Source organism: Crocodylus siamensis, chromosome 2 (genome assembly GCF_052110815.1).
Source record: "Crocodylus siamensis isolate JL-2025a chromosome 2, ASM5211081v1, whole genome shotgun sequence".
In the NCBI taxonomy this organism is placed as follows: domain Eukaryota; kingdom Metazoa; phylum Chordata; order Crocodylia; family Crocodylidae; genus Crocodylus; species Crocodylus siamensis.
Genome location: NC_143396.1, coordinates 123,064,546 through 123,077,763, shown reverse-complemented (window position 1 = coordinate 123,077,763; position 13,218 = coordinate 123,064,546). Strand labels below are relative to the sequence as shown.

The following is a 13,218-nucleotide window of genomic DNA, read 5'->3' as shown; positions in this document are numbered from 1 at the left end:
TACAGAATTAGGCCTGTCAAGATTATATGAAGGAGGATTTCTGCAGTAGCTAGAAGATAGTGAGCTCATTGCATCACTGCCTTGCACAAATTAGATATGACCACTAAATTAGAACAGTAGTTCCATTCACTTTCTCTGCATGGATCCAAGCAACTGTAACAGGGACAAAGTAGTAGAGAATTGGACCATATTTTGTCTTTAGGGTCTGATAGTAGATATCTTCCTATGATTTCAGAAGGGCCAAATTCATGCCTCGGTATAAATGGCTGCAATTCCAATGAACTCAGGAGAATTGCAATCACTTGCCATAGTTCTGAATATTGGCTTCTGCAGCTGAAAATATATATAGGAGAAACTGGAGGCATTTGTTCTTCTCATCTGTATGCAAATGAATATTTATGATGAAGTTTGTGCCTGGTCATGAAACACACAATGTTTTTAAAATGAATGTGAGTGGTGATACTTATGACTTTACAGACAAAGAATAAATCTCTGTACAGCCTCTCAGAAGCTAAAGCCTGGCCCGAATTCATCAGGTACCTCCTAGGAACCAGAAGATTTTTTTTTTTTTAAATGCAGAGTATTTATTATGAGTGGCTGCATATCTGCACTTTGGCTGGCTTCCCTGCAGTATGGAGTGACCACATTACTATTTGCAACACAAGCTTTGATCAGGTGGCACTAAAAAGAAAAGAGGTGGGGCAAGCAGAGCTTTAAAAAGGAAAGGAGAGTGGTTTCAAGTTTGTATATAAACACCAACTATGTTTGGGGAAGGATGGTGCCTATAGATATCACTCATGCTCCTTCCAGGACTGTGGCAACAACTTATATAGGTTTTCTGCTTTTAAGATTTATCCAGCAGCTTGTTGCAAGGGAATTTGCAGTGATCCTTGTGAGCTTTCCTTTTAAACTGTGTTAAATTTGTGGCAAGGGTGTCAGGCATTTCATACTTGGCTTCCAGAAAAAAGAGAGAGAGCGAGCACGAGCAAGTGAGTGAGCAAGAATGATGTGCGTGGGGAAGAAATCTTGCTGGAATTTCTTCAGAGTTTGTAGTTGGACACGGTAAGGACAAATGTGACAAGAAAAGCAAGGCAGCAAGAGAAAACTGGTATTGTGAAAAGATGTCCCAGTGTAAGAAACAAACTGTTATAGAAACGCTCTGGGATTACACATGTTCTTCTCATCCTGGATATGACTGAATACAAGCAAGTTGCTCGTGATTGACAGTTCACAAATCTCAAGATTATGTTTCTCTTACGTGCTGCTTTTTTGTCTGTGGTGTTTAAAATTGGTTTTGTTAACCTCTCAGCTCTACAGCACTGGAACTGTCCTAGGGGATACCGATTAGGGAGTGAAAACTCTACTTGTATAGGTAAGTAAGCAACTTTAATGTCACAATATTCAAGTGTTAAGAAAGCTGTATAGGCTTTTAACTTAACTAAGAGTTTTAGCCTCTTAATTTTGTGTTTACTTCTGCCTTTTACATAGTATATATATACATTAATATGTTTGCATTGATACATCAGCTTTTATTTAGCTGTTGCCTCACACGACCATCAGGACTTTGCTAGTACTTTTATATTATAGCAAAAGCAGCCACTTGACAATTCACCTATCTGAAAGTAAAAAGAAAGGAAAAGATGAATATGATTGATCAAGAGATACAGATTATTCTCTGGGTATTGCTGTTCATATATATGGGTATCTGTAACATGTATGTGTGTATAAACCCCCACACATGTATGGACACACACACATTTGTGTCTATTTATACACACACACACACACTATATATATATATATATATATATATATATATATATATATATATAGCGTACATGCACACACACACGTGCATATATATATAAATATAAATATAGAGTGTCCATGTATTCATTTATATACATGCATATTTACAGAGAGCTTTTTTTAATGGCAGCAAGCTATGTAATAGAAATGTATTGCTTCTCATGCTGGAAGGACCTATTTGATATCATATTATGCTAAAAATATATTGGTAAAATGCATTAAACTAATATTATTGTGACAAGCTCTTAGCGATTTGGTTTTCTAGCTGTTGCCTCGCACGGCCAACAGGACTTTGCTAATATTTTTGGAAATAAAGTTTTATAACTCAGTAAGAAGAAAAGTGAAACAAGGCCTTTCTCTTGACAGCCTGAAATTTGAAATTTTGAAAAGGCAGAGCCGATGATGTAGTGTACTATACAGAAAGGCAGTGAAGAAATGCTCTGGATGTCTTTAAGTGAGGACCCCTAATATTAGAGGCAAGCACTTTGCTAGTGCTTCAGAAGTTCTGACTCAAGCTTTGACAGGATTCCAGTGATTTAAAAACAGGTGCATCTTGGTGAGTTTTGCCAAGAAATAGCAAGTTGTAAACAGAAAAAGAAGTATGCATGTTAAATACCTTACTATTAAAAGAAAAGGAACAAGGCATTTCAGTCTGTGAGCAAGAAACTTAACTGAGAGCCTTTCAGAGAATGTTTTGGAGAGTGAATATTTGGGAGATCCTTGATAATTATGACTTCCAAGTATGTTGTAAAGGCTCAGTTGTGTCCTCACTTACACTAGGATGACTTCATTGATGCAAATTGGCTTGCTTAGCTGTAATTTAGAATAGAGTTTGGCTTTTGAAGGATCAGTGGAATTGATGATTATCACTTTCATATTCAGATGAAAACTGAGATATGCATTCCAATGGTCTCCCTCCTGATCCTTCCCATAGAGAATGAGACTCCACTGCATTTTTGAACTACGCTTGGGAGAAGATTTTTTAAAAATCACCTAAAACCAAGAAATAGACTTGCCACTATGCCACTAGGAATTGAGGAAAAATTACTACAATCTGTATTTATATGGTCTTTCAAGGCAACCTAGTAGGCATTGGGGATTTTGTGCAGTAACAATATGAACTCATAGATAATGTGGGCATGTGTCTTACAGCATGGAAAATGAAATGTGCTGAAAACTCCCCTCAGTTATGGGACGCAGTGTAATGTAGAGCAGAATTTGGCCCAGTGTATAAAAGTGAAGAGTCCTTCTGTGGAATGAGTTTTATAATTTATAAGAAAATCTTACACAGTTCTTTCTTTATTTGACTCTGTCCTAAGATTTCTCTTATGAGCATAGAACTGCTAATAGTTGATATGAGTCCCAAAATAAGTACACAAAAGTGTTCAGCATATAAGGGTGCAGTTGTAACACATGCCAGGAAGCTGAGGGCAGGTACTGAAGGAAACTGAGGGTTTAAATGTGGAGAGTGGGTGACATGACTCATATAGAAAACTTTGTGTAATGAAAATCACTGACTGAAGCTCAGTAGATATCTTTGGTGTTTGTAGGTTATAGCGAATATACCAATTAATAATAAGTGTTCCAAGCATAATTTGTTTTCCTGTTACTTCATTGTTGCCATACTAGCTGTAATGGTCTTCCCCAAACTGAGTAGACAACTGCCTACGATAACAACAGAAAGGGTCCTTCAAGGAACATTTACCAGAAAGCATATGGGCTTTTCTGGATTTGTTTCTAACATTATTACTAATTAAAGACCAGAACACAATCTACTTAATTACGCCAAATAATACTTTGCTCCTAATTCTTCTTGTTCCACTGATTTCAAGGGATATTCATTAGGGACCTAATTAAATCATGGAAACTGTGAAAACATTGTCCACAATCTCTGGGAAATCCAGCATTGGCTGTTATTTCCCACGTAATCAATCAACAAAAAAAAGCAGTAGTGATGAAGATTGAGGGTAGGGGACCAATCAGTGATGAAGGGCAGGGCTGCCAGGGCCTCTGCACCAATCAGTGGTGAGGAGCAGGGCCACTGTGAAATGCCCGGTAAATCATTAATGTCTGCTGTGAGCAGGCCACAAAAAATCCTTTATCTTACTATGACTTAGGTAGGTCCCTACTTATCATGAGAAAGGGGAACATAACTGGGCACTATACATTTTAAATTTTGTTGTGATAATGAAAGCCATCTTATTTAAATTCTGATTAGAGGGCAAAGCACACCAAAACAAAAAAGGACTACCCTTCCTTACTGAGGAAGAAACTAAACTAAACAGATCAGTTAGTCTCCCCGCCTCCCGCCGATGGGCTGTGCTCTGAGTGTCTCTGGAGCCCCATGGAGCACAGCCTGGCAGTGGGAGGTGGGCAGAGCTAGGGCTGCACTCCGGTCGGCTCCTCCAGCCCCATGGAGCTCAGCCTGGTGGCAGGAGGTGGACAGAGCCAGGGCTGTGCTCCACCTTCCACCCCTGGGTGGAGGACCATGGGGCTGCAGAGCTGCTTGTAGTGCAGCCCTGGCTCTCCCCTGCCTCCCACCACTGGGCCAGATGACAGGAGGGTGCCATTGCTGCCTGGGGCCAGGAGCAAGATCAGTCTTCCCCAATGCTGGGTGTGGGCTGTGCCCAGTGCCAGTCAGAGGCAGCAGCAGCAGCCTCCTGTCATCTGGTGGAGATTCACATCCCTCCTGGGAGTGCGGGTCCCTGGATTTGTGCCCTGGATGACGGGAGGCTGCTGCTGCCAGCAAGTGTCATGAGTTTTTCTTTTTGCAGTTTGAGGTGCAGTTTCTGAGAAACCTCTGCACCTATCTCCTTGAAACTTGGCAGGATTCATTCCCTCAGAAGGGGCTACCATCCCTGTAGTTTTCATCTGAACCAGGCATGAAATTACAGTTTTAGGTATTTTCATGATTCCCCCTTATAGCTTATGGGTGAAACATCAAAACAGTGAAACAGTTTCAACGAAATGAAACAGGACGGTGCTTCAAAATTAAACAAAACCATGAAACAAAACACTGTCCCTTTGCAACAGCGAAACAGATGTTGAAATGAAACATCTGTTTTGCACAGTCCTATTATATATGTCCCTACATGTCCAGAATTAGGCCACTGTGGTAACTGTCAATGCAAATGCATAAGCAGGCATTATCCTTGCCTGGACAGCCATTTCTGGTGATAAGTGAGATATGAAGGGTGATTGGTGGGGTTAATACAAACATATTTATATTATACTTGTTCTTAATTAGAAAATAACCAACTCCTCTACACCCAACAGAATATGTTATGTGGTGTAAATATTGTAGGGAGGAATTACTGAGCAGAATGGACAATCATATACCTGCAGCAACCATACTTTTGAAAGAAGCTATGGTGAATATGCTATTGCATATATTCATTTCCAAACATTTTACCACAGGGAAGGTGGACTACTGGACATTTTCTTGGAATCTTGAAAAGGCTGTAGCTCAAAAGAATCAATGCATCAAAGTTTGTAACATCAACATTTTGGAAAACAAGGGAAATAATTGCTAGGAAATAATAATAAAAAAACCTCCTCTCATGAATCCTATCTTTGAAGGACGTAGTGCCCTAAAATCACAGTGGCTTCCAGGACTACATTATTGATCAACAGGAAAGTCGGGAGCTACTTTACTAGGAGTGGATCAGTAAGACCACTAGAATGAGGAGCCCTAGAATGGTTTTGTGTGCCTCAAATGTTTGGTGTCTAACTCATGACTATAAAATGCTGAGCTATTTACAAAAAGAAAAAAATAACAATGAAAACAAAATAGCATTTATCTTGGAAAGGGTCAAGCTAATAGTAGTAGTAGCAGTAATGATAACAGTGGTAATAATCATAATATTATTATTAATACTATTATTAATACTATTATTAATAATAAACTAATACTAATTAAAAAGTTAACAGCACATTCATGGATGAGAAAATTTTGGAAGCAGAGAATCATTCACAGCTTTTTAAAGTTGTTTGAATATGAATTGCTGGACGCTAACTTGCTCTTAGAGATCTTTTCCGGATCCAGTCCAAAAATGAAAGCGGTTTATTTGCTGATTCTTATTTAGACATAACCATAGGATGGAGATATGGGTCTAAGACTGAAGAAATCTTAATAAGTGCATTTTACCTCTGCCATTTTTTGCTGAGTTCCCTAACATAAGCTTCTGAGATTTTGGTAGCATTGACATCAAACTTGACACTCAAGCATTCAGTTGGTTTACTTAGTTTTCATTTATGAATATCCCACTAGTCCTCCTTCTCCTCTCTCTCTGATGTCACTTCATGGAAAAAGTCAAAGAGTATGGATGATTTGTGTTTGTTATATGTGCATTTCTGGTATTAGCACAGCACCTGAGCACTTCTGTCTTTAATGCTTTAACCTCACACCACCCCTAGGATGTAAGGAAGTGCTGTCATCCTCATTTTACAGATGGGGAGATCAGGCATATAGTATTTTTTATATGACACAAAATACCCCTGTGCAGAGGTCCTGTGAGCTAATTCTACCTAGTAGTGCCAGAGTTGGAAAGATTATGTCTACATTTGTGCAGTGTTGTGCTGTAGCGATTGGCTGGGGGTGAGGCCTGGGTGCCCCCCCAGACCCAGAAGGCACCAATCACGGAGCCAGGAGGTAGGGGGGAGGGTCCCCTGTGCACTCTATGGCGAACCCAGAAGTGGACTGGAAGTGCTTCTGGTCCACTTCTGGGTCCACCACTGAGGGGACCCACCTGCACTCCCGCGGGATGCTCCATCCGCCCCAGCATCTCAGTGTTCACGAGCCGTGCCTGCTACCTTGAGGTGTGTAGAAAAAACTTTTAAAGTTGTGTCTATGGCCAAATCATTGAAGCTCTCTGAATCGATTTGGAGGCTTCTGATTTGATTCGGAGAGATTTATGGGTCTCCTGATTTGATTTGGATTCAGAGATTTGGCTGCCAAATTGGGCCAAATCTCTTCCAAATCAAATCAGTGACTGAAGCTTCACACAGCCCTACTAATTAGCTACGTTTTATCTGGTGTTGACATGTATACACCCCCTCAGAACCACTTAGGGGAGCTGCTGTGAGGGAAGCCATGTCTACTGTTTGCATGCTCTCCTTTGCCCATTTCCTTCCCCTAACCAAACTATCTCCTCTGCTTTGCAAACAATCCCCTATGCTGACCATGGACTAGTTAGTAGAGGAACCAGATATAGTGTCTTTGTACCTGTGGCGAGTACCTCTCCTTTAGGGGACTTCTTTGGTGCCTAAATGATGTCTGATTGGAACTAAGAAAGTGGCTAGTCCTTTGCAGCTTAGTCAGCAACAGTATTCCCTATTTGTTTTAAAGTGTACACTTTTAAAAATTTCTTTCCATCTTCTGGACTATGAACAGTATATTTTAAACATAAGAGGAAAAAAGCATAGTCCCTTGGTTGGCATTCTACTCTTTACTCAGATAAATTTTATGATCACCCTTGGCAATACAATTGTGCAGTGAATAGATGTATTGGTTTGAGTTTGCCCATGATTATAAATTCACAGGAGCCAAACTTCAGTGAGGTTGCATGAGTATAAATAAAGGGAAGTGGGCTCTGACTCACTGCCTTCACTCACTCACTATTTCTCTGCAAGCCTGCCTGGCATACTAATACTTCACCTTTTGAGTTCAGAGCATTTCTCTGGACTTTCAATCAATTGGAATATTTGTGTTTAAGGGCATTGAAGGCTGCCAGCATCACGATGACATGATTCATCGTTTTCCCTGATTCTTAAGGCATTCTCAGCATAAAGACGTCTTTGAGCACTAAGCAGAACCTTATTCTTCCATTCAGTACTGCTTGTCAGGACTCTGCAGACACAGCCTTTGTGTTCACTAAGCCGATTTCTTTCACAGGGAAAAGTTCTCATTGGGGAAGTTGTTGCTGGGATACAGAATGCAGCCACAGCAGGATGGCAGCTGTACTTCACTTTGGCGCAAAGAGTGCAGGTGAAAGTGAATACTTAGTTGCACCTGATGGGCAAATTTGTTGAGACCTTAAGAAACTGCCTTTCATTTTAAGCTTTGCAAGGAAAGGAGATAACGTATTAAGTACTGGGTTCCCTTCCATTGTTCATACAATAAACCCAGAGAACCAATAAATTCAACAATAACGCTGTGTACTATTGGGTCTTCCTGTTTGCAGCTGTGTTGAACATTCTCTGACTGCAGAGGCGGATTGCCAGTTTGCCTCTGATTTTTATGTTGGACAATTATTCTTTTACTGTTTCACTCTATCATTTTATCAGCTAGTATCCTTTCTCAGTCATTAGTTTGAGTGGGCTTTTCTTTAGCCATCTGAACTTTAGGGCTGGCAGACTAACAGCTCTAAATAATAAAACCCACAAACCAAATGCAACAGAGGCAGTGTAAATACTTTCATACTGTCCCATCAACGTGCCTGGTCCTGAAGGACAGCTTCATCGATTCAAGGCCAGAAAGGACCATGGTATTATCTTGTTTAACCCAGGCCATTACACTTCAACCAGTTACTTTGGTATTGAGGCTAATAATTTGTGCTTGACTTCAAATCTCTTGATTCAAAAGCAGCAGGAGATAGAAATTGTATCACTTTCTTTGGTGATTTACTGGTTAATCACTCACACTGTTAAAAATGTGTGTCTAATTTTAGCTCTTCCGGCTTCAGCATCTTGCTACTGGTTCTACTTGAACTTTTCTCCAGGAGATTAAAGAATCCCATTAGTATTTGATTAAACTTGAACTTTTCTCCAGGAGATTAAAAAAATCCCATTAGTATTTGATTTTTTTTCTTGTGAAGATACTTATACATTGTAATTAAGTCACCTTTTATTCTTCTGTTTGATAAGGTAACCAGATAGAATTCCTTACATGCCTCATTGAGGTAATCTATATTAACCTTGCCCTTTTTAAATAGCCTTTAAAAAAAAGTGCCTTCCCTGGACCAAGAGGGACACTTTTGGCACAACACTCATACTCTGCTGACATTAGAACTTCTGATGATAAGATACTTATGTTATTGCCGTGCCCATTCAGTCCTTGGTATCTCTGTTAAACCTGACACTTGCGATGATAGGGGACACCTGTATACCAGGAAATGGAGGGAAGTCACCAAAGCCATTCCACACAGGCTGTCCAACAGCCATCAGATGTTAATGAGTTTCAGTCATCATTGAAAGCCTAGGCTAGATTTGAATGGGAAGCTTAATGCTCAAAGGCCCTATGCTCCCAAGACATTCAAACTGCCACAGGGGAGATTTATAAGAGTTATTCTTGTTAATAGTGGAAATCATACACTCTCCCACCTCTTAACTGCATCTGTGAGAGATACAATGCCAGGGCTCATTCTTGAAAAATAACGTAGTTTAGAACTGTAGTTTCATGGGACTGAATTCCTGAAATTCCTCCCCTTCTCTTCTCTGTCACCCATTAAAAAAATAGACAGCAATTCACCTTTTGGTTATGTTGGACAACCTTCCAAGATTCCACTGTACAGAAGATGGATTATGGAGCAATTCTGGGGAAAATATGCAAATGTTACTTAAAATGGATAAACAGGTGGATCTCTGTCTATATGCTTGCCTGACAAGATTCCTTTGGAATAACATTAGGAATCAGAGAGATCAACAAACCTTTCCACAATAGCTGAGATTGAAATGTGTCTTAAGGAGGCTGAAGGATCTAGGTTCTACCAAATATCTGTGGGGTTTGGTTGCCTTAGCTCCCTTCAGTTCCTTCAAAAATTTTATCCTAAAGGATAAGTTCTGTTCATGGTGCTGGAATGAAGCATGAATTATATTGATCGCTGGACATGTCTGATGGGGAAACAGCAAGTTTTGGCACCAGACTTGGTTATAATTCTATTTTGCATCTACCTACTGTTCACAAGTGCCTAATTTAGAATGTCTGGTATGTGATGTTGCTTGGCTCATGGCCTTCTAGATTGAGTCCAATAGAGTAGTTACTCTGACTGATAAGGCAAATTTTTACATGATTCAGGTTTTTTTATTTTTGTTTTGATGGCATTTGATTACTCACCAGGAATTTCATTTTGATGTATAAGAACTTTTGGCTTTCTAGTCTCAGACTCATACAAAGTTTGCACTTATACTGTGGCAGTGTTTCTATTTAATGTCAAACAGTATTATCTTGAATGGCAAAAGGGGTGTATTTGATCTCAGTACTTTGAAACCTTACAATAACAACAGGAGACAGAAATGCAGAAACAGCATGTAGAGGCCCAAACCAAGAACCCAGAGCTACCCACCTTGCATGGCACCATGTACCTGTGCTGCAACCCAGTCTGTAGATCCCAGGTTGGCTTTGTTATCTATCTTTGGACCCACAGATAAGACAAACATGAAAAACAACCATCCTCCACTGTGAGGGATTGCTGCTGCTGCTGTATTTGCTCCATGTACTTTATTGAAAATTAGATTGAAATTCACTCTAGCTGAAACTGGTAAACATTCCACTTTGAAATTCTTTCTTTCCTGTTATTTTCTATTCACTGTCTTTATAGGCAACCTTAGGACTATAGACAATGTGCGGTTTCAGTGCGAGTCTCTCTAGATCCTCATTTTTCTCTGGAACATCTGTAGTACACTCTACTTTACCAAAACACAGGGATCCATTGCACATGGCAGTCATTGTTATATCTTCAAAAATGTTAGGACTGCCTGCAGCTGGCTATTGGTTACTGTCATGGTGGTTTACTTTACTTAGGAAGAGGAAGGTCATGGCAAAACAAACAGGAGCTGCTGCTTATGTCACCAAACATGGACAATTGCAAATGCATTACAAGCAGTTATTTTGCCCCCTCTTACTGTTCTTAGGGCCTCTGATGATCTGTTTCTAGCAAGGTAGACCTTGGCAAGACAGGGCAGTTATTTGTTTTTCACCTCTGCCTTGCAGATGCCTGTTGCCCTGATAAGCCAATAAAAGTGAATATAATCCTCCTTGATTCCATCTGCAATGTAGACAGATAAGTGGATCCTCCCAAATCAAAGCCCCAGAACCTACATTTGGTTTAAACTCTCACTGACTTTTAGTGAGAATTTGACTGAGGATTGCAGAATTTAGCCCTTAGTGGCAGCTTCTGAAGAGCTGTAATACCTATCCCATGAATCTGTGTAGGAACACATTGGAAGTAATCTGTTGAGAAGCCTCTTATTTCAGATTAATTTCAATGCAAGTAGTAACAATGAATCTTTTTGATATGAGTTAGCTCTGTGATTTTTAGGAGAAATTCGGTGCAAGACATGTCAATTTCTCCCATCGCTGATGAACAGATTCTGTGAATTCAAGACAAACAAATTTAAATGATGCCGCTAAATGTGTTCCTAGTTTTTGTGCTGGTACAGAAAAGGGGAAAAACCATACATATTCCCATCCGTGGCAGTGATCCCTCATGGTCAAGGATGAATTGAACACTCCCACAGGTCACGTAAAGGGTTGTAAATGAATCCATTGATGGCTAAATATATTCCATACCTCTGTTGTAACCAGACAAAGGCATTGGTAATCAGTTGTGGGCCACCATGGATGTAACGACGTGTCAGTGCTGATTTGATCAGGATGTGACATGACAGAGGAGAAGAGAAGGTTTTCAAAAGACAGGAGAAACAGTCTTCAACCACTTTCACTAGCTCAGGCTGAGATTAAATTGCTTCAGGAATCTGATGAGGTAGGGGAGAACCCTGCAACCTGAGGAAGACCCTCAGGGATCGCCAAAGGAAGGATAAGTTAGCACTAGGAAACTGTCTTTAGGATGTCTGTTTTCAGGTTGATCTGTATACCATGTACTTTATTTTTAAGTAAAGAGTAACAGAGTTCAGAAACTCTCACGCAAAATTTTGGTGTGGTCATATGATACAGCTGTTACATGTGCCTGAAGAGGTAAACTAAACTGGAAGGCTCACACCTTCAGTTGGATTTTGTGGAATATGCAGGAGTTTTTGGGCAACCTTTGGGGAGGCAACAGTGGTCTCTTGGCCTAAACATTTTTATCAGGGGGTTTTCAATGTCTAAGGGGTATGAGCTGCAAGGTCTGTACATGGAGGGTATCCATAGAGGTCTAAAGCTAGATTCAATGCCTGAAATCTGCCCAGCCCTAGCAAGCAAAGGGCACATGGTATTCAAATATCTGGATCCCATCACAGCTTTCTGGTAAATGTTAAGGAAGAGAAGCCCAACCAGACCTGTGGTCTGTGAATAAAAGGAATGTCTTGTATGGTTCCTACTAGTAATTACAGAACTTTCAATAGGAGCTGGGCATGTGGTTTATCATTATTTGTCACTGATATATTTCTATAAGGATCTTGCAGACTAATTCAGGTACATAACATTTACTGTTTAAAAAATTAGGTAAAGACATTGAAAGGTTTTGTGCCAAGAATGTATTTCAAAGAGGAAAAATTGCGTATCACAAGAGAAGTGGGAGGCAGTTCAGAGTATAAGGTCAAGACAGCCAGACAGGGGGTATGAAGCAGAGCCGAGGGAATGTTACTCAGGTAAAAATTAAGAAAAGTTAGAGTTCAAGCGTAGAAATAAGGAGAAACAAGTTTGGATTTTCTGGGTTAACTTTTCAAAGAATCAGGATTTGGCTGTCATTTCTGCACACCATTACTTGTAAGCATCAAGTTGTTGCATTATTACTAGTTCTCACTACTTACAGAATTTGCAAGTGCATTCAGTTTGAGCACAATGACTACTTTTAGCTGGGCCACTCTAAAAGAGTGGAAGCAGTCTGGACACCAAAAAAATGCTCCTTAGGGTACAGGAGGGGAGAAGACCATATGGCTAGATGATGTATCATAGAATCATAGAAGCACAGAATCAATGAGTTGGAAGGGACCGAGACAGATCATCGAGTCCGACCCCCTGCCATGGGCAGGAAGGAGCACTGGGGGTGGCAGGGGTCATAAGACCCGAGCCAGGTGCCTGTCCAGTCTTCTCTTGAAGATTTCCAGGGAAGGTGAGAGCACCACCTCTCTGGGAAGCCTATTCCAGGCTCTGGCCACCCTTACAGTGAAGTAGTTCTTCCTAATATCTAACCTAAACCTATCCTCCCTCAGCTTGTGGCCATTGTTCCTGGTGACTCCAAGGGGGGCCCTGGTGAACAGCCTTTCCCCGAGTCCCTGCTGCTGGCCCCTGATAAGGTTGTAGGCAGCCACAAGATCTCCCCTCAGTCTCCTCTTGCAGAGACTGAAGAGATTCAGGTCCCTCAGCCTCTCCACACAGGGCTGGCCATGGAGGCCCTCAGCCATATGAGTGGCCCTCCTCTGGACCCTCTCCAGGTTCTCCACGTCCCTCCCGGAGTGCGGCTCCCAGAACTGGACACGGTACTCCAGCTGCGGCCTGACCAGCACCGCATAGAGGGGGAAGCACTGCAT

The 13,218-nt window shown here is 40.8% G+C and overlaps 1 protein-coding gene across 2 annotated transcripts in view; it reads left to right on the top strand.

Annotated features, from left to right (window-relative positions):
- Positions 1–769: 769 nt before the first annotated feature.
- EGF (epidermal growth factor) overlaps positions 770–13,218 on the top strand; it is a 104,144-nt gene continuing 91,695 nt past the window's right edge. For both annotated transcript variants that reach the window (XM_090036693.1, XM_090036692.1), the window contains exon 1: positions 770–1,372. In XM_090036693.1, coding sequence (XP_089892819.1) covers positions 1,246–1,372 — 127 coding nt within the window. In that variant the 5' untranslated portion in view covers positions 770–1,245. The remainder of the gene's footprint in view (positions 1,373–13,218) is intronic.